Source organism: Phlebotomus papatasi, chromosome 3, assembly GCF_024763615.1.
Source record: "Phlebotomus papatasi isolate M1 chromosome 3, Ppap_2.1, whole genome shotgun sequence".
Classification (NCBI taxonomy): domain Eukaryota; kingdom Metazoa; phylum Arthropoda; class Insecta; order Diptera; family Psychodidae; genus Phlebotomus; species Phlebotomus papatasi.
This window is the reverse complement of record NC_077224.1, coordinates 83,055,755-83,081,260: the sequence shown is the minus strand read 5'-3', so window position 1 is coordinate 83,081,260 and position 25,506 is coordinate 83,055,755. Positions and strand designations below refer to the sequence as shown.

The window sequence follows — 25,506 nt, the reverse complement described above, 5'->3', positions numbered from 1 at the left end:
GTTATTTCAAATTCATATAATTGCTCACAAATAATGACATAATTCTAATTCTCGAGAAGATCTAGTAGAGCTAATGAGTAAATTGATTAAAAGTCGTCCTAATTACTAAATAAATCGTATTTGTCTTTACCTAATAAGACTTCAATCTTGTTCTGGATATCACTTAATATCTATTAAATCCGTCTGTCTCTATTTAATCAACCTATCACAAAGAAAAGAAATACCCTCTTAGATTCAATAGATAACATAATTTTACACCATTTTCACAACTTACACGAGAAAATAACCAAAATTCTATAGTCGTCGTCGTCACGAGTGTCTCGCCATTAAACTCACAAAAGGAAAAGACAGAATGCCGGAAGGGCCTAAATTACAATGCCAAAAATAATAATTCATAAAATTTCCGTCAGATGGCGTTCTGTCCACAACAGGTCCTGCAAAAAATAGCCAAGCTTGCTGCAAAAGTTAATTAGAAATCACTAAAAATCTTTCCCAAGAGTGCAAAACGTTTAAATTTTAAAGAATTTTGGAACCAGGGAGAGAATCAAGCTTAATAAAATGTGAAAATACGTCTGAAGTGCTGAATTAATTGTTGCACTCGTACTTTTGGATTCTTACAGACTTTCCAACACAGTTTCAATAGTTACAAATAACAATACATTTTTTTTTAGAGACTCTGTTTTCCAAAAGTAGCTTCACTGGTCTCTTAGCAAAATTCAAAATATGTTGATATCCCTTCGTAAAACAAAGATAATATTCAATTACTGAAAGTGTGCAAGAATATCTGTCGCTATAAATTCAAAATATAAGTAAAATGTTAGAAATATGCGGAATGATAAATTTCTTCAGATATTTTTTTAATGTTTTCTTAATTAGATTTCTCGTAAGATTGTATAAATTATTTATTAGTAAGTGTAAGAAGTGCATGAAGGGCAGGAAGTGCTGGAAGTATTGCAGCATTTTCGATAGTGTTGCGAAATTTTGGAAGTGCCTGGAAGTGGTGTACACATTTCCATCCTAATATCTCCCCTTTGATAACTATAAAATCATGTCTTAATTAAATTAAGCGCTATTTCTGTACTATAAAATACAATAAGGTCAGCAAGAGATGATCCTAACACCGTACGGTGGAATAACGATTTCTCGCCAATGACCAACTTTTCGCCACTCAAGGCTTCTACACATTAGGCGCAATTTTCCTCAAAAATTGTTTTTTTTTTTAAGGAAATCGTCTACACTATTGTAGATGAAAAGACAATTTCGCTCGTCCGCCATTGATGTCCGTGGAAAAATCCAGTCCTTAATTCAGACCTAGCATATCTTAGCGATAGGGCCTAAAGGTGAGTCTTAAATTAATGTTCTAGTGCTGGGCCCCCTTACCCTGTGTCAGACGGGTACTTCTATTTTTCGTAAAGGTGGCGATAAGTGGTTACTCCGCTCTACACAGAGAGAAATCCGAAAAAGTTAAAATAATATTCCGGAAATGTTAATTTTACCCTGCAGTATTGATCCAAAATCGGTGTAAATATTACCCTTTATAGGTGTATTGGGGGTTAAAGTTACCCTTTTCATGTTAATTTTACCCTTAATAAGGTGTAAAATTAATATTAAAAAATGTTGATATATTTTTACACCTAAAAAGTGTTAAAGTTATGAGGGAAAAAAGTTAATCGCATCCCCTTTTTTTCTCAGTGTACGAGCCGATATTTAGGAATCAATTCTATGTGTTAATATTAATAGCCTCCTCAGGCCTGAGAGGTTTAATCATCATTGTTTAGTTTCTTCAATTTCTCTAATTCCTTAATTAAGAGAAATTTTTGAGAATTGTTTTCTTGGTGTTCCCTCTATTTTCTTAATGTCCAGAAATTAATAGCACTTTCGAGAGGAGTTAAACTTGTAGCCTAAAGTGTTTAGGCTCCATCCTTCCCTAAAGTTTAAGTAAATAGAGTGTCTAAGTACACGGAACTCTCCACAAACTACTTGTTTTATTCCTCTCATCCACTTGAATTATTCAACCTTCTTACAATTTTAATGTTGTAGATATATTGTGCATATATAGATTGACAAATAAGCATAGTTTGCATAGTCATTTTTCTTTCACCTCTTATTGTACATAGCTTTCATAATTATACGATATTGTTGTGTTATTATTACATATGGTGTTGGTAAATGAACCAATGATGTGTATTAAATGATACAAAATTGAATTGAGTATTGTGCTATGTCTAACTTATCACATAAATCATCATGAGTTATAGTTTCAATTTCAATTGGAATATGCGGCTCTAACTCTCTTTTGCCATATTCAAATTGATTTTATTGTCATACCAAAAAAAGCATTCCATCTCTCTAAAAATTCCTGATCGCATTTTTTTAATTTTTGTTTTATTTTTGGTCTTGTAAAGTTAGGGTTGAAATAAATCAGAGATTAGTTTTTTTTTTATTTTTATTCATGTTGGAAATTAGATTTACGAGGAATTGAAAAAAAATAGAGTCATGAAATTGTTGACATAAAAATCGTGCTTACTTTTTCTTTTAGTATCAAATTATTAGAGAGATACTGGGCATTGCATTCTTGATGGAATTGCTTTGTTCCACATTTCTACATATTATCTGCACACATATCTCCACTAACCATATGCAATATCATACAATGCTCTCGTCTATGAGACAGACCACATATAGTTTTATATTTTAACACGATAGATTTAGTTTTGTCTGTAAATGTAGGTAAATGTACTGAAAATTTCTCGCCAAGTTGTTGTATATTGCCAAGAAGAAAAAATATATATACAGATAGGATGGGGAAACGAAAAGAAAAACAAGACAAGACTAACCAACGCCCCACTCAGCTATGAACACGACGCCGACTAAATCGTGCTTAGTAAAAGGTGATTCTAAAGTTGAATTGAGAGCAAATTTTAAAATGCTTCTAAATAATGTTTATTGTGCGAGATTTTGTATATATTTCTATTGAGGAGGTTTTGCTGAATTCCTCCAATTCACTTCGAAAAGCTAATTTTTGCCCTCCTACTCCAAAATGCAATTTGAATCTCTTTTTGCCATTTCACATATTGGTCGTAGGGTAAGATGGGGTAATTTGTAACAATGGATAATTTGAAACTTCGCTGTTTCTTAACGGTTTTAAGAGGGGAAAAGGGAGAAACAATGAAGAAGTACTCTCGAATATAAAGTCTTGTACTTGTTCCTGTTTTCCTTTTTCTCTTCGACAATCTCAAATAGTGAAAAAATCTCAAAATTCGAAAATATACATTAATGGTTCCGTTCAGTAATAACCTTTCAAAGAGACAAAGCCACTCCAAAGCCAAGCCAAACCGATTGGAAAATCTGTCGGGAGCCTAAAGTGCAAGTTCACGTACTCGCCGCTTTAGCGCTGATTGTTCTGCTATTTCGAATTTCGATATTCTTGACTCTTAAATCGGCAAAAATGTCAGTGCCGAGCAGCGAAAAGATGCCTTACATAAGTTTTACATGTTAGTGCATGTAAGCCTTACTAATCACTATCGCTTATGGAGGTTTAACACGGTGTAACCACACTTTTGTCATCTACGTAAGCCTTACTTGTAAGGTATAGGAAAGCTATTGATGAATTTTTATGGCTTTTAAGGATGCCTTACATAAATACACATGTAAAGCATATGTAAGTAAATTCTGTAAAACTATAGTAATAAATACATGTAAACCATAAGAAATGCATTCATGTAAAACATCCCAGAAGGCAAAATATGCTCTAGGTAAGCCTTAAAAAGGACCAACTTGTAAGCCATACGTCAAACTATCTTTTATGGACGTTTAACATTGTATAACTACTTTTTTGTCACCTAAGTAGCCTTAAATATAAGGCCGACGAACGCTTTTCATGAAAAGCATTCGTATGAAAACTTAAAGTGACTCTCATTAGAAAAGTCACTCTAGAATATGATCATAAGAATCATATTCATAATCATTTATCTTAAAAGTAGTTTTGAATTAAAGTAAATCCCACTGATGAATAGAAATAAAATAATTCAACTGAATCTTTATAGCAGGACTTCGGTGTAGCTCGCATGAATTATATTCTTAAAGTGAAAATTTCTAGTAAGCCATTCGTAAAGCATACTTATGTCTCACATGATAATGTATCCTTCATAAAACTTACATGTTGATTATTTTGCAAACAATACATAGTAAAACTTTCATAATGATTTATTGTCGAAAAAGGGAAAGACTTACACCCTTCTGTACTTATGCCTTACATGACAGTATAAACTTCCATATACCTTATTTCTAAATTTTATGAAAGCAAAACATGGTAAAGCTTTAGGATAGTTAACGTGTTGATTAAAAGAAAGCTTTACACCTTACTTTACTTAAGCCTTACATGATGGTGTACGCTTTCATATACCATACATGTTAGTTATTTTGAAAGCAATACACTTGCAAAGCTTTCGTATGGCTTACATGTCGTTGAAAAGTAAAGCCTACACGGAGCCTTACAAATCACTTACATGTAAGTTTTACTTTCGCTGCTGGGTTGCTGCAAAAAGTGATTTTTTATTAACTCGCTGACTTTTGTGTAACTCGTCGTTTTAAACTTTCGAACTTCCAACGGATTTTTAGGTAAGTTCTCTCTGATATACGATCGAATCGGTACAGAAAAAACCTCAACCGGGGAGAAATTTCTCAAATCGGGAAGGTTATTAGGGGAAAGTGCTCTCCCTTCGAACGTTCATGCCTTCGAATAATGTAAAGTTTCTTATCTTTTTCGTAAGAGATTTACACTAAATTATCACGAAATTATCAACAAATGATGATAATCCAAATATTATTTAATAGAAATGTTTAAAAGTCTCTTAAGACTAAAAGAAAATTCACATTATTCGAAAGCATCAACGTACGAAGGGAGAGTATTTTCCCCTACTGAGCGAGAGGATTCCGAATTACCCCATCTTACCCTACAGCCTAGACTTTGCGCACATTCTGCCTTTACCAATATAGGCTTGGGTTTTTTATTGAAACGGAAGTTTATATAATGTATAAAATATCGCAAATGAAAATGGACAATACTCATGATTTACATATGAAATATCTCTTTGGAAGTATATAAAAACACCACGAGAGTAACACACGGTCTATTACCAATAGACCAACAAATATCATTTTGAGACATTTTGTGCGAGATAGGAAAAGATTGGCATGTAACGAGGGTGTGGTGAATTCTTTTATGGTAATTTATATATAGCACTCCGAATTTTTTTTTCTTTGCTAAAATAAATTGGATTGTGAAACATTAAATACAGAGACCTAAATATTATTTTGGTAAAGTGTCAAAAACTAGAATATAGATGGTAGTTTCTAATTTTCCTAGAAAAAATAATAAATACACTGTTTTTTTTTTGAATACCAAGTGCATACAATACGAAAGACTTCAATTGCATGAGAAACGAACCCGATTGCATGCAACTGAAATGGATTTTATTTTGAGTGGAGCTGCTATTGGGTAATCAGGAGCATAATTTTGAGATTAATTCAGAATGCAAAATTAGGAGAATACACTATCTTGATAACCTGATCGATAGGGTGGAGGCTTTCATATGACCAAGTGGATCATTGCTGAACTATTACTAAGCCAAATAATGGTGGCACAATACGTTCCATAGAGGATAGATCTTCCTGCAAGGGGAGTTCGGGATATCAAGTATTTACAGGGAAAACACGATAACTTTTTTTCGATAGTATCGACTGTGGATTCTGAAAAATTAAAACGATAGCTGCACTTTATGTAGCTAATATGAATATTCATCAACAGTCACATTCTTTTAAGAATGGTACAATAAATGGTCCAATAATGTTCAAAAATACTTCATTTCATTCACTTAATCTACGAGATACAGATTTATCGACACTGTCGATTCGTTAGTATCGGAAAGTTATCATTCCAACCGTGATGAACTAAAGGAAATTCGAATCTGGGATCTTTACCACTTAACCCATTGACTGCCTTACGCCTTCGGGATCGCCTATTCTGTTGTATGGATTTGGGCCGTCGTGCGGTATCCTGAGTACTGATGTGCCTGGATTAAGGATTCTATGATTGATAGCTTTTAGTTTGTTTAAACTATCCCAGATTAACTAATTATTTTATTTTGTATTTTTGTTTATTTTTTCTGTTTCTATGACTTCTACACTTGGGCTCATGCCCGTTTGGTATACAGCTCATTTGAGCTAGCCATCCTACTCTTGCAATGCTTTGATTCGCGGAAATCAGCAGAGCAGAAGTGGACTGTTTCACTTTTTCTTTTAAAATTATTAAAGTATATAATTTTGTAAGGAACGTCTAAGCACAAAAAAAGCAGATTCTATGCAAAGACTCATACAATCTGTGAACGTTTCTCCACCGTTTTACTCTAGAGGTTGATTACTAACGCCTAAGACGGCGGTGGACGCAATAGAGTGAAAACAAGTCACTGTTTATGTAAAGTTGTTGCGCTTTTAAAGCATTTGTCGATGACGTTAATGAATAAAATATCTATCTACAGTAGACTCTCGCTTATCCGTGAGAGCGGGACCAATAATGTCAAACGGATTTTGAGATTGATACACATCAAATTGTTCGAAATCCAACGATTTTTTTTATTTACACTGAAAATTTGTGGAGTAAATTCTGACTTGACTGAATTGACATTGTCTCTAAACATGCGTACTGTCCAAAAAATTTACAGTGAGAAAGAATTACAGTACATAGAACGCATTTGCTTTAACAAAAAAAAACCCAAAACGGGGACAATTATGTCAACAAAATTTTTAAAATTCAACTGTCTCACGGACTTTTCTATGTCACCCGGAAAAAGAGTCCACGGATCAGCGAGAGTCTACTGTATCTACGGTAAGTGTGCCAAATTCCGGTCAGCTTGCAATTCCGGCCACCTTTTTTGTTCCTCGAATTTCCATGAACTTTTATATTTTACGTACTCTAGAGATTATACAATGCAAAAGAATAACAAAAAATGTAGCTTCGACAAACGAGAAGACATGAAAGAGGCATTGGAAGAATTCCTAAAGGGCAAGGAACTATGAGAATGAAGGTGGTCGAAATAGGGCACCAAAGCTATGTCTACATTTTTATTCATTTTAAAATGTATTAAGAATGATTTTCTGAGTCAATAAAGACGATAAACTCTTTACAAGGTTCCAAGCAACATTCCTTAAGAAAAAGGAATAAGATTTCTATTAAAGATATTACATTTCAAATTTGAGACTTTGGGCATTTTTCCAAGAAAGTCTATTTATAAATAATAAAATGTACCCCTAATAATTCCTGAAAGTCAGAACACAAAAAAGTGTTCGAAACAGCCCCGGTATTCCTAATCTCAAGAAAATATAGAAATGATAGATATTAAAATATTTAATTGTGGTTAATGAAAAACTAAGAATTGCTCATAAATCATTTTAAATTCGCTCTGAGATGTCAAGATAATTTATAAAACCTAATTTTTCTTTTGCCATTAAAATTTTACTATTATTTGTCGTTAAAGAATTATGATTTTTTTTATTTACCATAAAATTTGTGAAATTGTTATTAAAATTTATTGAAGTGAAATTATATTAATTTATATAGGGTAAGTGTGCCAAATTCCGGCCAGCTTGCAATTTCGGCCACCTTTTTTGTTCCTCGAATTTCCACGAACTTTTAGATTTTACGTACTCTAGAGATTATACAATGCAAAAGAATAACAAAAAATGTAGCTTCGACAAACGAGATGACGTGAAAAAAGTATTGGAAGAATTCCTAAAGGGCAAGGAACTATGAGAATGAAGGTGGTCGAAATAGGCCACCAAAGCTATATCTACATTTTTATTCATTTTAAAATGTATTAAGAATGATTTTCAGAGTAAATAAAGACGATAAAGTCTCTACAAGGTTCCAAGCAACATTCCTTAAGAAGAAGGAATAAAAAAAATCAATTTCTATTAAAGATATTACATTTCAAATTTGAGACTTTGGGCATTTTTCCAAGAAAGTCTATTTATAAATAATAAAATGTACCCTAATAATTCCTGAAAGTCAGAACATAAAAAAGTGTTCGAAACAGCCCCGATAGTAATGATAGATATTAAAATATTTAATTGTGGTTAGTGAAAAACTAAGAATTGTTCATAAATCATTTTAAATTGGCTCTTAGATGTCAAGATAATTTATAAAATCTAATTTTTCTTTTACCAATAAAATTTTACTATTATTTGTCGTTAAAGAATTATGATTTTTTTATTTACCATAAAATTTGTGAAATTGTGATTAAAGTTTATTGAACTGAAATTATATACATTTACCCTACTTTCATAAAAAATTGTCAAATTAGCAAAAAAAAATTGTTAACAAATGGATCATGGTATAACGTTGTCAAAAGGATGGTGTTTATCAATTTGACAAAACTTTTACTCACATTTTACATGGAAAAACATCCTTTTGACAAGGTTTTCTTGTTAATTTGATAATACTTTTTTTCAGAGTTCATTGAAAAGTTTAATCAAATCAACAGCCAAGTGGATCTTGTTAAAAGTTTGTCAAAAGGATGTTCCTCTATGCAAAATGTGAGAAAAAGTTTTGTCATATTGGTAAATAGCGTCCTTTTAACAGAATCTTAACTAAATTCAATTGTCTGATTTTTGAATACCACAGCTTAGAAAGGCACGAAATGGTTGATAAGTGGTAAATTTTTAATTCAATTTAATTTAGTTTTGTTTTTATATTATTAAAACATTCATTCTGAGCTTTGAAACTGAATTTCATCAAATGTGGACGGTACTAAAGTATTTATTAAAATTTATTCTACTTTAGATTTTGAAAAGCAAATGAAATATATGACAACTGTCATATCAAATGGAAACAAATGTTGAATGTGGCATTGAAAGGGTTACACCTGATATCTCAAAGAATCTCAAGAGTACAACAATTGTTGATGATTAACTATCAATAATAATTCATTTTCTTAGCATAAAACTAAAGGTACCAAGAGTGCTCATATGCAGGTTGTGGAATTTATCGAATTAGTCAAATCATTAATTTTACTCCACAGAAAAAAAATAATTCAATTCCAAGTTGATATATCGTCACCTAGATCAGCAATTTTCGCAACTTAATCGTAACCTAAATTAGTTACTCTTGTAAATTATGTATTTCCCTATTAAATTACGATAATTGCTGATCCACATGACGATATTTCAAATACAACTTGGGCGGTAAAAATAAGAGTTAAAAAATACTAAATAATAAAAAAAGAAATAGTGTTTGAAAAGCAATTAAAATGGTAGTTATGTGAATGAGTAATAAACTAAAATACTATTTTTACAATAATGCATTCTCCACATTCAATTAAATATTTATTGGCAACAAAAATTTTAGTTGCATTGCATTTTCTGATTATATAAAGCTTTGAATGGTCTCAAATTCTAGCCTATTAAAAGGTTTGTTTAGCAGACGTTTAGCAGAATTTTTCTGTTATTTTAACGAACTTTTTTTGCAGAATGCCAGAAACGGCATTGCGATTGAAATATTTGAATAGAATTAATATTTTATTGCATATGGATGTTGCTTATGCATGATTTATGGTGCTATTCTAGTGAAAAATTAAAAAGGGAAAATCTTTCTTAATGGCATTTTTTAGTAGGGGAAGACTTTCAGGCGTCGCACACACTTTGGCTTCGAACACTTCATATTTTTATGAATATTTTAGGTATATGAATATAATATTTTTATATAATCAGCACAAAGGAAAGTCGATAATGGAGAAGTACTTAAGAACAGCCATGTAGGGGAAAGCTCGTTACCTTCGGACAGCTTAAGCTTCGCACAATTATTTTTTTCAATATGTTTTTCTTTAATGAGTTTGACCCGTTATAATACTATATTTTAATATCTAGTCAATTGCCTCAAATTTTCTGAAAAGAACCGTGGATTAAATCCATATGGATTTAATTAATTTATGGATCCAATGGATTTTAAACCAATAACTATTTTTATTCGAAATTCAATTATATTACTCCTGAAGTGTATTTTGGACAATGTTTTGAGAGATTTGTAAATCGGTTCAAGTCGGTTTATGAACCGGTAATGATCCGCTAATGAACCGATAAGTAATTTTCGTCCGAAAATCAATTCTATTACTCTTTAAACCATTTTGAGACAATCTTTTCTGTGATTTGTGAATCAGTTTAAATCGGTTGAGAAGGAAATGATGCAAAAGTACTTTTGAGATATAGTAGGGGAGACTGGGGCAAAAAGTAACAAAACGGGTATTTTATTTTTTTTACAAGCCACCCTAGCGCCCCAGAAATTTCTAATTAGTGCAGTTTTATAGGAAATTTACTGCTCTACAACTTTGCGAAAGTCATTTTCCCCTATTTTGTAAGGAAATTCATTTATCGAGCTGTTTTCTAAAAGGTAATTTTGTGACCGTTCTCAAAAATGCTGGGGCAAATAGTACCACGCATGGGATATTATCACATTTTGATTTGCTTTATTACGAGCTTTCGTAAATTTAAAAAAATAGCTAGGTGACATATTTTCATAGGAAATTTATTCCTCTACACCTTTTTAAAACACAGTTTTCGAGAAGTTCACAGTTGAAATTGAAAAAACACACAAAAGACTGCAAATCGTTTGACCAATGCAAACAAAAAGCGGCGAGACGCGGAAATGACGTTTCTTTCGCCGTGAGACATCAGAAATTGCTTCGATCTTTGTTATTTTTTGCTTTTTTTTATTACTTTTTACTTTTTTATTACTTTTTACCTTTTATTATTTTACTACTTGCCATACCTTTTATTACTTTTTACCCCAAGTGGTCATTTTTCATAAAAGGATTTCTGGAGAAAAGAATCTTTGTAAAATTCTAAAATAGATAGTGGTTTCGTATTCAAAGAATCCAAATCATTTAGGAAATATTTACTAGTGCATCATTTTTGGAAAATAAGTAAGTCAAAATTGATATCTGTTGTAAGGAAAACATTTAAAAAATAGGGCTAAAAATTTCAATATTTTTTATTTTCTAAATTCCTTGTACGAATTCTAAGAAACTTACGACTTTGAAGAAGGTCTATGGTGGCCATCTATGGAAAAAATTTTAAGCCGCTATCTCTTTTATCTTGGATGATATTGAATTTTCAAATTTTCAATTTGTGACTTTTTACCCCAGTCTCCCCTATCTATTTAATTCACGTGTTCGAACACTTCGCAAAGCCTGAGACTCTTTGCCACCCGTTTTTTATTGGAATAGCACCTTTAAGATTTTTATGCATTCCCTGGTTGGCTGAAGTTCTTAAAGCTTTAAAGGCTTTAAAGGTCTAGTCAATCAGTGAAAACAATAGGACTAAAATGCAGGGAGAAGTAGGGCACCTTTGAATTAGGTTACCTTTGAAATCTGGCATTTTTATCCTATTTTTTAAAATGAAACTGAGCCTTATCATGAAGAAATTTAGCTTGATACTTGGTCTGTGGAACAAAATTACATCTGTTGTGGAGACATGAGGTCCTGCATGTGGATCGGGTGTGGAACGTAATCCTCCTTCCACAATAAAGAAAGACGCAAAGAGAAATTCTATTGGTGAATTGAATTGGGGATTTAAAAGTAGTTCCTTTTTTGTGCTGGCTATCATCTCCACTCGTCACCTTGATACTAGAAGGGTTTCGGTGACAAGCCTAGGATTAAGTGTTCTAACTTGTTTTCTTCCCCTTCCAAGTGAGAACTCATCAATATCGTTGTAAGATCCAGTTCCATTTAGAAATAGGGGAAAGTGGAACATCTTTAAATAAAGCAGCTTTAAAATAAAGCATTTTCCCTATTTTTAAATGAAACTGGACCTTACCATGATACAATTTAACTCTATAAACCAATTAAGATAAAGCTCAATTTCAATTAAAAAAAAAAGGTTTTTTACCCTATTTTAAAGGTTCCCCAATTCAAAAGTGCTCTACTATCCCCCGTATTTTTTATATCAAAATATTTTAAAGTAGGGTCGAATGAACACCTTTTCGACATTGAATCCCTATTGATACTTTTGTCAAAATATTGAAATTTATTTAATGTATGTAATAAAATAAAAGTTATTCATTAATTTACGTTTTCTGATAATGATAAGTGTTCAAATTTCGTATTTCAAATGGTACAGAGTACAAATGGTCCTGACACGAGTTCTTAAAGTGTCAATAGATGTTCCTTTCACCCTAAATTTTACACAGTTTATTTCATTTGTAAAAGTATTCCAGGTAAAATTTCTATAAATTATTGCTCATTGATCTAAAATGCTATTGTAATGGAGGTAAATAAATAATAATTACTGATTGAATGTTTTATGGTAAAATTTATTGCCAAAACTATTGTTATTACAAAGTCTTTAATAGCGAAAAGTAAGGTTTTCAATGGAGCAATAAAATCACCAGTCTTGATTTTTGGTCAAAGGTTTAACCTTAACCAATCAAAAAGACAAATTAAACCACGACCAACCGCAAAAGTGAGACATTGCCTTTACGACATTCTGACATTACGATCAAGAAGAATTATATATTGCCAGCCTACACCTACGCTGGCGCACTTTAAAATTAAATAATAGATGTCAATTTTTTATCCGTCAATTGCACAATAATTTTTACGAGAAAGAAATTAGAATGTTACCCGATTGGAAACAATTATTGTGTCAATCAATGGTCTTGGTAAAAAGATATAAATTAGCACAATGTGGCTGCCTGCATACTAACTATAATTATTTGACCACTGAAAAGAATGCGGGTGATCGCAATCTTTTGGCACTTTCAACACTCGAGGAGTAATTGTGGCATGAGGCATGTGCTATGGCCAATCCTATGTGAAATATTTCTGCATGTTCAGTACAAAAGTTATACATATTTTTTTTTTAAATAAGTGAATGACATTGGGAGCCATAAAAAGAAAACAAGTGAAAAGGCTTAAAAGTTAACAATTCACTTGAAGGATTGAATTTTAGCAACAAACCATTCAAGACTCAATAAATAATCATTACCTTCATGTACAAGATGCTGTGACGTCACGAAAGGTAAATTATCTGCAAATAAATAGAAAAGAACAATTGTTTAGTACAGATGACACTTCATTCAATTCCTATTAACCTTCATGGCCAATTTACCCCAAAAAAAAATCAGATCCAAAGAAAATGTTTCAAATTTTAACAAAAAAAAAATTAATCTGTAGCAGATTTTGTACAACATTTGTACTAATTCGAATTTTTGAACTAATTCTTCCGTAGCAACGCGTGGAAAAGAAGTATGAGAGACAACACAACTTCTTTATTGTTTGAAACATTTTCACAAGAACTATTTTACCAACAATGGCCATTGTAATGATCCCATTTCCACAATTTTACAATTGTTCAAGGTCTGTGAAATATTTACATATGTACAGAGACTCTAAGTCTACCATCTCATCACAAGTGTTTTATTTTTTTAATGAAATGCGACCATTATTCACGCATAAAAACTGCACATTCAGTGACTACCAAATTTCAAATTGCAACCATCACAATAACACTGTACAATATGCGAAGATTTTATTCAGATTAAGTGTGAGACTGGACTTTTTAATGCTTTGGCTTTTGGACAATTCTTAAAATTGGTGTCACACGAGTTTTGCATGTGATATTTGTGCAAGAGAAAGTGATATGCAGTTTTACTCAATAAACACTGAAGCATCAGTAGGAAAATAGACAAAGCACTAGCTCTGTGACGCAAAGGTTCTGGGTTCTACTACCATATAGGGGAAAGTGGGGCACCATTGAATTGGGGCATATTTAAAATAAGTTTTTTTTATCCTATTTTTAAATGGAATACCGTTGGTTTTTGGGCGGATAGATCCCCGCCTTGACTCAAAGATCTGAATGTCTAGAAAAGACATTTCCACTGTGATATAACGTAATAAAAATGCTCCGTCTTTGTTCAAAACTCCGGGATCATGGAAGAAGCTTTATCAGGAACTGAGCCTTATCATAATGTAATTTAGGTTCTCAATTAGTTCAGGTCACCAGGAATTTTTCTGGCGTTTAAAGTATTTAAATTGTATCCAGTGAGCTTCACTACACTTGATTCAATTTGGTATGAGATTGGCAATAACATCCCTATTTAAGAAAAATAATAATGGATGCCCTGAACTCCCCCTTGTAGGAAGGCCTAATGGTGCTATTTCAATGAATTGAATGAATGAGAAAGTTTTCAAGAAATTTGTTAGAAAATTTTCAACTCCATATGAAAAAAAGGGTGCTTTTATGAGAAAAAGTTCAATTTTGTTGAACTTTTTCGCATAAAAACTTAAAAATAAAAATTGGAAACAGTTTTCCAGACTGTTCCTATGGGGAACAGCGCCATCTATTGAGTTTTCTTCTGATACTTGCACGCCAATGAGTTGTCAACTGAGAAAATTTCCATAATAAAAACTTGTTTTCATTTAACAGTGAAGGTGTTTTTAGATGAAATTCAAGTAAATTTGGGTTCTTTGAAGGTGAGAAGATGTCCCTCTATTGAGGATACGGTATGTCCAGAACTCTCATTTATTGTAAAGGTGGGCAAAGTGATAGAAGTGCGTCAGAAAACAGTAACGTTGCTGTTTTAAAGAGGTAATAATGGTTTCAATTACCCCTCATTATCTCTTTCCTTGCGTCAGTTTGCTTACCAAATGATTAAAGATATCTTTTAACAGTTATTTCATGAAGATTTAATTTATTTTTATGCCTTTTTACACAGAAGCTAAATTAAAACAAACAAATGTCAATGAGAAGTTAGTATTCAAAACTGGGCTTTTTTGCGAGCTTTCTTGTGAATTGGAAATTACAAAAATCTGAAAATTTTCTCAATGGAAATGACCAATAATAGAAAACCAGAACTTTTTAGATGAAAACTTGAGAATTAAAAATTGGGAACAGTTGCCAGCGCCACACGCGGGAGAAATAAATGCATTCACGCAGAGGAAAAGGTACTCTTGCACTGGCACTGTCAATTCCTTGTAATTAAAAAAAAACCATAATTAAAAAAAATGAACCGGAAATTGGAAAAATAAAAGAATTTAAATTTTATCAGATTTCTTGAAAGCTTTATGAAATTGATAATCACAAATGTTCGACTTTTATTATTTTTTATAAAGAGAATAGTGAGAATATTATTTAAAATTTTCTACCTTGAACTATTTAAAAGCTTTCACGGAAAATTTAAATTATGGAAACCAATTAAGAATTGAATTAAATAATAAAGATAGTAAAAATTATTAGAATTAATCATTAAAGAATTATGAAATCCGGTAATGACAATGCCCCACTAATTGACACTTTAAATTAATATAATTAATTAAGTTTAGATATGCAGTATGACTTTAAGAGTGTCAACGTGTTTAGTCTGATGTCCCTGCAGGCTTTAATTTATTATTTGTTGTTGTAATCAATTAAGGATAAAAGGTATAAATTTAAGATCATTTCTAATTCGGAATTTTTAGACTCTCTCTGTATTTTAGATGAGCAAAAGTAAATAAGGGAACAATGAAGAAGTACAAGTCTTATTTCAACAGAACTTCTTATTGGCTATTTTCTCCTTTTCCATCTAAAACAGTAAGGATATATCAGAATTTCGAATTAGAAATGATTTTAAATTATTGGATTTTATGCTATTCCTTAAAAGTTCTTTAAGTTTTTCAGTTAATAAAAATTGTTTAACAATTTGACATTGATTGGTCATAAAATTTTATGTGTTTATACTACTGGAGTTTGACTGCATTAGGTGAGATTCTTAATATGTAACTTCACGTACTACACTGTGAGACACGTTGTGGGTGTCTTTGACGAGAGTGCCAAAACTTGTTAGAGGGTCATTTAAGTATCTCAAATCTGAAATCCGTTTGTCCGGGTCACGTCTAGATTTTTTTTAAACATGAATTTTTAGTTTTTTGCTGTTTTATAAAATTAAAAATTTATATCTCTGGTCCTAATTATCCGGTGAGAGTCATATAAAGCTGAAATGAATCGTAATTTCATTCTCTATAATTCTTGTGAACCATATCAAGAACCTACGATGAAAATAAAGCATATTTTTTTAAAGATTTTTTGAAAAAGTGCACCCAAAATTGTGCATTTTTCTCTGTTTTTTCGATTTTCTAATAAATTCTCCCACATAAATAGAACATTTTATGCGCCAATTACTATACCTAAAAGTCAGTGAATTTAATATTTTTTCATTTACTTTTAGTTTGAATTTTCTATCTTAATTCCCTTAATTCGTTTATTCACAATAATTTATTGAAAATAAAACGCATTAAAATCTGTATTATTTGCGGAAAAATACTGGTATCTCTGTCTAACCTACTGAGAAGCGTTCTCTTTTTCACTCTCGCTTGCACATTTCATATAAGATCAGGTGAAATGAAAGAAAAGGAGGCGTACAGAGAAGGAAAGAGAGAAGTAGCTTTTCAGTATTCATCATATTATGTATGTCGATATGTACTTAATGTACTTAATGGGTCAAGTGGTAGAGCACTTGCTCTATGATACAAGTGTCCCGGGTTCAAATCCCCTTTAGGTCACCAGGAATTTTTCTGGCGTTAAAGGTATTCGAATTCCTACTTAGCCAATTTAGAATTTAAACTAATTCTTGTAAATGTTACAAATACTAACAATATGACTACGACTTGCAGTTCAAAATATTCTTATCGATTCGTAACCGTTTTATACCGTTTAGAAACGGTTAAGATTTATTGGAAATTAAAAATTTTTAAACTGATCTTTTTTTATTTAATCTCGAAAAATATTAAAAAGGAATGTTTTAAGATATTGCGATCAAAAATAAAATTCGAGAATAAAAAGTAATCGAAAATAAAGGTTGCGCGATCGACTTCAACATTTTTCAAACCTATTAATTATCCATATGGCTTCACTGCTCCAATTTGACGAGAATACATTTTGTGCACATTTAGAATACATTTACTATTCCTAGGTAAATGAATATTTTTCTAGCAGTTTACTTTTTTCATGATCTTCTGTTTTATCGATTATTCTTTGTATTGGTACCTGTAACTATTGCATAGTGGTTTTAGAACACGACGAGGATTGGACAAAATAGTCGAGACAGGAACCAACACAAAGAAAATTCGGTAATGCAGAAGCACCTGAGAACAGTAAAGTGCTAAAAAGAAACATGTTTATTTTTCATTGCAATTTCAGCATTACTTCTTAATTTTTTTTCTTGTCTAGAATTTTGGCCTTATGGCTCCGGCACACCTTTTAGATCAGGACAATTACATGAAATAAAAATTCATATCCCTTTTTTCTCATACGCTTTGCATATGTCTATCTCGTTCTTTCGCACTTTAAATACGATTGAGCTAAACTGAATTTATTGTGATGTTTAAAAGAAAGGGATTCGAATTTCGACTGCATGAAATTTTCCTGATCTAAATGGTGTGCCAAAGGATTTTTTTTCTTTTCTTTTTTTTTATTTACTATTTTTTGGTTCAGGGACATTTCACGTAACCAAAATTCACATCCCTTTGATTTTTAAATGTATTTCTTCATCCCTATTCCATTCTTTTGTGCTAAAAGTTAAATTGAAATTGTAGTGATGTTCAAAAGAAGAAGAAGAGTTCGAAAGAATGGGATAGACATATGCAAAATATTTAAGAAAAGAAGGGAGGCGAATTTTGATTTCGTGAAATTTTCCTGAACTCATATAACCCTGAATTTCCTTTTTTATTGTAGATTCTAATCTGTTTTCGTGTTAAAATGTACACATGATTTTTTTCTGACTGCACTTTATCGTTTTGTTTACCATTTCCAAATTTCAATTGAATTGCAAATTAATTAAAAGAAATAAATCCTATTTGGAAAAAAATATGAGGTGAAAAGAGCTTACATTACTCCAGATTTTGGCAACTCAATTAGTTATTATTGCTGTATTCCGTGTGTAATTTTTAATTACATGGTGATAGTTAACCTTCATGGTCATTTGGTTAAAAAGTTCAAAATGAAGTTTCATTTTTGGTCGATTACTTAATTAAAAAATTTCCTCCGAATTGCTTACAAATTAAAATTGTTCTTTTTTTACGTATTTTAATGAGATTGTAATTGCAAATGTTTATTTCACTTTTTGCAATGCAAACACATTATAAGTAAACGAACAATTTTGAATATGTGATGAAAAAAGGCTCGTGGTATGAAGCCATTGAGAGTAAATGGCTTTAAGAGTGTCTCTTTTTATTATATAACTCCCTTTTTTTTAAAATAAATTTCCAAGTGGATGACAGTAAAATATGTTTTGGTATAAATTTCTCTTGTTATTAATTTTTACATGACTCTTTTTTTATTGTTGAAAAGAAGTCAAGGAACAACGATTAGTGTAGCGTAATTTTATTTTCACGGTCGAGTGCATTTGCACTATATTCTTAAGAAGAATATAAATTCTTATGCGACGTCTCATGTTCAACTTGTTGAGGTGCTCTGGCATTTCTAATGTTTTAGGCAAATAGAATTTATGCGGTAATTTTGCTGCGAGATGCTATTCACAAGATAGCATTCTTCAGTGCCTCGTGTTTAACATAATTAAGATTTGCGTCAAGATTTCATTAATTCCAATTATTGAAATTACAGCGGAAGTCTCAAAGTGACCAATTAAGCTGCGTGAATGATATTATAATTAGCCAGTGTTAGACACTAGACCAATTTACTCAGTGGGTTAGTGAAAATGCTTATTAAGAAAAAGGCAACATATATTGTGGCATATTTTGCTCCACTGGTATAGAAATTGAAAAGGAATTTGGCGGATTTCCTCATCATAGTGCGAACTTATCAGACCAAAACGTATGAGCGAGCATGCTGAAATTTTACTTTCTACTCCTAAAGTTCATAATGTTGCTTGTTTTGTCTTCTTTTTTGATTTATACTGCATAAAAACCACTCATACCATCTTAGCTGGTCTATAAGTTCTAAGAAATATTGCTGACTAGCCCGATGAATTATTTAATTTATGTTGATTTACACGAGCAAGTGATTTGGTAATTCAGTAAAAATCATAAACATTTTTTTACGATGTTGTATTTTTTTGGGAAACTTTATTGTTGTGACAAAACAAAAAGAAAAACAAGACGATAATTAAAATATTGTGGCTCAAACATTAGGAGACTTAACCCTTTAAAGCAGAGGTATGCAAGAACCGTTGAAACCGAATAAACGTCAAAATAAGTTTGCTTTGGTAGCGTTTTGACCATTGACGTACACGTTTTATTTGACGTTTATTCGATTTCAACGGTTCTTGCACACCTCTGCTTTAGAGCATTTAGGGAATATATGCTATAAATTTTGCTGCGAGGCCATTAGACCGAATGCAGACACAAGGCAAATTCAATTAGGACAGTTACTGATCCAACCGACGATATCCAGTCAATTGGGAAAAAAAGTTCTTGATATTTAATCACAATCGATATGTTATTAATCCTATAAAACATTTTAGTAGAGTCCCGGTCAAAATCTCGAAAACCTAAATTCCAAACGCCAAAATCTCGAAAGAGTTCTAAATCAAAATCCCAACGAGTCAAAATCAGTTTATTGAATTTGAAATCTGATGGCTCCGGCACATCTTTTAGATCAGGAAAATTTCATGAAATCAAAATTCACATTCTTTCAGAGTCCGAATTTGACAGAGCTAAATTGAATTTGTTGTGATATTTAAAAGAAGAAGAACAGTGCGAAGGTGATCTTAAAGGTGTGTTAAATTCATAATTTTAGCTGTTCCTTTTTCTATTTTTCTATTTCTATGTTTTTTAGATCAGGAAAGATTGATGAAATCAAAATTCACATCCCTTTCTTTTTCAAACGTATTTCTTCATCCCTATTCCATACTTTTGTACTCAAAGCTAACTTGAAATTGTAGTGATGTTTAAAAGAAGAAAAAGAGTGCGAACGTGTGAGATAGACGTACGCAAAACGTCTGAGAAAGAAAGGGATGTGAATTTTGACTTAATGAAATTTTCCAGGTCTAAAAGGTGTGCTTGAGCCATAATGGCTTCGACTCCGGCACAACTTTTATATCAGGAAAATTTCGTAATCACATCTTTTTCTCTCTCAGACATTTTTTATATGTGCATCTCATTTTTTCCCACTCAATATTCGATTGAAGTAAACTATATTCGGTGTGACGTTCAAAAGAATAAGAAGAGTGCGAAAATGAGACTATTTACACCGTCGCATTGGATTGAGATTGGATTGTTCCAAAATCGGATTTTGGGATAAGTCAGTCTGAATCATAATGCGACAATTTAAATGACCTTTATGAAAGCGTTTAGATTGCGGCCGTGAATTGAGACTTAATGATCTGAAATCCGATTTTAGAACAGTTCAGTCCCAATCTAATGCGGCGGTGTAAATAGCGTCAATGATAGACTTATGTAAACATTTACGTACAAACATTTACGAACAATTTTACGAAATATATTTTTTCTGTTCAAGCAGGGCGTGGTCTATTTTTTACACACGGGGTCCCGAGATTATGCACATTTTCGGGAGTCTAAGAAAAACTACTCGAAATGGGATTATACATTCAGAAAATTTGCATACCCGCATGAGATTTTTTTTCAAATAAGTCAGCCGTAAAAATTTGAACTCACGCCCCTGGCAAGTTGCCTGAAATTTGAAGCCACTTTCTCATACTTCGATTTAAATTTATATGGGAATTGTTAGGTCTTGCAACCGTTATACTGAATACCAAAAAAATGAGAAGATTTTCCGTATTATAAGATACCTTTCCGTATGGAGGGATAAATATACTAAATTTTTGTTTAAATAAATTTTTTCCTCGGAGCACTATGAGCTGAGTCCGAGATCAATTTAGGAATTGGCTTCAAATAGCTCCATATACAAAAATTAACTTGCCACATGCTTGTTTGAACTGTTCAAAAGAAATACATTATAAATAGTAACTTTTTGGCATCAGTTATTAGATTGTTAAGATATTAAAAAAAGTTACTTTAAAAAAAATAATTTATTTTTTACTGATAAATAACCATAAAGTGTTTTCAAATTTTAAGCGTCACAAAATAGTAGGGGAGACTGGGGCAAAAAGTCACAAAACTGATATTTTGTTTTTTTACAAGCTACCCGAGCTCCCCAGAAACTTCTAATTAGCGCAGTTTTACAGGAAATTTACCGCTCTACAACTTTGTGAAAGTAATTTTCCTCTATTTTGTAAGGAAATACATTTATTGAGCAATTTTTTATAAGGTAATTTTGTGACTATTCTCAAAAATACTGGGGCAAATAGTATCAGGCATGGGATGTTATCATATTTTGATTTGCTTTATTACGAGCTTTCGTAAATTAAAAAAAAATACCTAGATAACATATTTTCATAGAAAATTTATTCCTCTACACCTTTGCAAAGCGCCGTTATCTTTATCTATATAAAAAAGAAAACGCTTTTCAATCTATTTTAGAAAAATCACACAAAAGAATGCAAACCATTTGATTAATGCCTACAACAATCGGCGACACATGGCATTGACGTTTGTTTTTCGCCGTGAGACATAAGAAATTGCTTCAGTTTTTCTTACTTTTTGCTCCATCCCTTTTGTTACTTTTTACCCCAAGTGGTCGTTTTTAATAAAAAGATTTCTTGAGAAAAGAACCTTTGTAAAATTCTAAAATAGATAGCGGCTTTGTATTCAAAGAATCCAAATCATTTAGGAAACAATCATCAGCGCATAAATTTTGAATAATAAACAAGTAATAATTGATAAGGTAAATGTACCAGCGATCGTCAGTGTTCCCCGGATCGGAAGGTTGTCCCGCGTATCGAAACCCCAACGTAAAATGTACTTTTGAAAATTATTCACTGTATATTAGTAATTTTCTTTATCAAACTGTATCACGTTAGTTCACATTTAATCTTCAGAACCAATTTTCTCGTCGAGTTTCAAACAAAATTGCTATTATTTACGTAATTTATTGAATCACTGTATCAGAGTCTTATCAAAAAATCCGCCATTCATAACTTTCTTAATATTTCACGCGAGAATTTGTCTACAAGAATGAGGAATTATGTTTGATTAAAATGATTTACAAATCTGTGTTAATTAAAAAAATGAATATTCAGTGACTCTAATTACACTTTTTTAATTGTTTCGGTAAGGAATTTTGAAAAAAAAAAAAATTTTTTTTGCGAACAAGTACGTTTTCTCTCATCTGTTCCTCGAATCGGCACATTTTTTTCGTGGAAAATTGCGCTCAGCGCGTTCAGCTGTCATCTTCACAGCCATTATTAGATGTTTTTGTTGTGATAGAACAATTTACCAGTGAAAGTTTCATTAAATTTAACAATTTTAGAAGATGTATCATGTGACTACACAGTACATAGTGTAAGGATGACAAAGAAGCTTCAATGAAGCCTTGTAGAGTGATTTAGATGCCAAGAAAGCAGAAGAATCCTCATCAAAAATGCCTGCCGATCCGTGGTTCACCCCCTTCCGATCCGTGGAATACATGATTAAGTCCCTTCCGATCCGTGAAACACATTGCATCCTTACAATTGCACCTATATATTATTAATTTCCCTCATTAGCAAAAGTGTCAATATACGAAAATGGTTAAATGGATCACTAATATTTCAATTGGCATTTAAAAAAATACCAAATACTGTTTTGGAACTCATATATTCAACTAAATATGGAGCACGTCTCTTAATATTCCGATCCGTGGTACACTTCCCTTATATTCTTCAAGGAAAATATTATATTTCAAAAATAGGGCTAAAAATTTCATTATATTTTATTTTCTAAATTCCTTGTTCGAATTCTAAGAAACGTACAATATCGAAGGTCTATCTTATTGATCTTGAAAGATATAGAATTTTGAAATTTTCGATTTGTGACTTCTGCCCCAGTCTCCCCTATACATTGCGGCGTATTTATTGACTCCTAATGGTAGGCAAAAATGCATAATTGTGTGTGTGTAATCTCGTCAAGTGCATGATCCCAGGACCCCCTGCATGGTTAATCTTTCCATTATAGTTTCCCGATAGATAAAGGTCCTTAGAATTTTCCGGCTATCAAGATTTTTGAATTGCATCCAATGAGAGTCACTGCAGTTAATAAATTTAGTTTCAGTAATTTCCTTACGGACCATATATCACCTGATTGTTACGAAAGGGTTAAGAAGGTAAAGAAAAAAACTCTCGTGCTTTTGATGAATTCGTCGCATTTCACTCTTCTCTCTCACTTCACATGATTTCATTTTCGTTATTTATCACGAATGTGGGACAAAACTGCGTTAAAGACGAGTTCCATGCCTCTAGACATTTTTTTTACAATCGTCATCAACACCACAGGTTACGGATTCAGTATTGATGGAAAAAGTGCTGAGACACCGCCAAGAGGTGAGATAGTCCACTGCTGGTGGTCAACAGACATTGACAGTGATGTAATCATCTGGTTGACCGCATTTACATCAATAAAACATACAAAATATATACATAATGTGCGATCGGCAATAATTGTTCAAAAAATTGTTACTTTGGGGTTTCCTGTTTGGTCATGCATTCATTTATTATTTATTTTTTATAAAAGCAAAAATCTAATAATAGGAAACAATAATTCTTGCTGAGATCTGTCATTAGGTTTTACAAAGGAAAAATCGTGATATCTAACGTGAATATACATTCACTTTTTCTCGTTCTTTTCGTCATCCAATTGTGACTTTCTGTGGTATTTTTTTCCGTTTAAAAAAAAATTTTTTTAATGAAACAATATTTCACAAAATACAACCATTTAACACCAAATATTTTCCTTGGACTGCATATATTAGTAAAGACCTTAAAAATTTTGTTGGAAAGACAAGAGATAATGTTTTGTGCGCGTGAAAAAATTCATAAGTCAACTTTCCATTTTACGGCTTTGGACTTAAATACGGCACTTTTCAAAGATAATTAGTAATACAAATTTCCGTAATTTTGGAGCTTTTGTAAAAGTAAATAAAAAATAAAATTAAGACCTCAGTGATTTCTCTCTCAAAGCAATATTGCATTTCAGCCTAGCAATCGTTAGCTTCTGGTCACATACGAAAGACCGGGTGGAAAAATAATTAACCAGTACTTGAGCACATTAAAAGATATTTTCCTGTTAAAGTTGAAAAATCTCAAAGTTGTATACCTATTAAATACTAATTTTGTAGCAATTTCCTAACATGAACTTCTTTATTTAATACACTTTTCCCATACATCCATCTCTCCCCAAGATTGACTTCCAATATAGAGTTCAACAAGTTGGAATATGAGATCAATCAAATTGCCAAACGTATCATTTGAACTGATTTCTCTCTTATTCTCACATTCATTCATATGTTGTACTATGTTGCCGGGGTCTTTGTATGTTTGTCATGTAATTAAAATGAGTTGGTTTAAAATGGAAGAATTGTACCAACGAGTATGCTGTACGTTGAATTGCATATCAATGGAATTTCTTCTTTTTTTTTGCTCTCTGTGTATTCTCTCTAATTTTTTTTTACTTCTTTCCTGATTACCTTTGTTAAAGAATAGCACGATGATTATTTTGATGTCTCACCTTTATGATCTCGAGGGAATTGCACTTGTTAAGAACTGCAGTTTTTAATTAATTTCTATTGCTCAAGCTCAGAGACACCCGAGACACCTTATAATTTATTATTTCTCGAATTTACGATATCTTTATATATCCGCCCATATCACCCAGCGGGTAGTCTATTGGCGTAATTTTGCAAATCTGAAGTTTTGTCTACTAAAAAAAAACATACTCGAGCCGGATTTATTCTACTGATCACCAAGAATCAAAACACTTTGAGGAGTTGAATTAAACAAGTCAAAGATAGGCCACTATGCTCTACTAGGTATGCAGATAGGTTCCATAAACAAAAGCAATCATTATAGCCCTTCCATTTATAATTTATAATTTTTATTTTATATATTTATAATTTTTTATTTGTGTAATAACAGCATTGACAAATGCGTCCCCTATAATTCAATCATGGACAGAATATTTTAGGTCACGCCTCTTGAGATATTGGCCACACCCCTTAGAGCCTTGGATCAGGACTTTGTTTCTTGATTTCTCAATTTTCTCAAAAATTCAAATTTTATTTTTTTTTCAAAAACCCTTCATTCAAGAACTTGTTGAATTCATTGACTAAAAGTAAATATTTGTTTTTTTTTTTAATTTCAAGTGAACCTACTCTGAGAAAACTTATCCATTGAAATGTAGAGGAAGTATGCTAAATTTCGGCCAGCTTCTAATTTCGGCCACTTTGAGTGTAATTTCGGCCATGGAAATAATAATAATTAAAATTATGTATGTTATCTTCGAATAGTCAATGAATTCATTTTGTTTTTAAATATTTATTCATTTTATGATGTATTAACACAAAGACCGTTCAATTTTAGGGATAATTTGAATTTAAATTGCGTTGTAAAAACTCAGTGTGAAAAGAGTCTTA

The 25,506-nt window shown here is 31.8% G+C and overlaps 1 protein-coding gene across 1 annotated transcript in view; it reads right to left on the bottom strand.

Annotated features, from left to right (window-relative positions):
• The window catches only part of LOC129806072 (uncharacterized), a 54,434-nt gene that overhangs the window by 19,429 nt on the left and 9,499 nt on the right, over window positions 1–25,506 (bottom strand). The window contains exon 2 of the mRNA XM_055854397.1: window positions 13,036–13,077. Coding sequence (XP_055710372.1) covers window positions 13,036–13,041 — 6 coding nt within the window. The 5' untranslated portion in view covers window positions 13,042–13,077. The remainder of the gene's footprint in view (window positions 1–13,035; window positions 13,078–25,506) is intronic.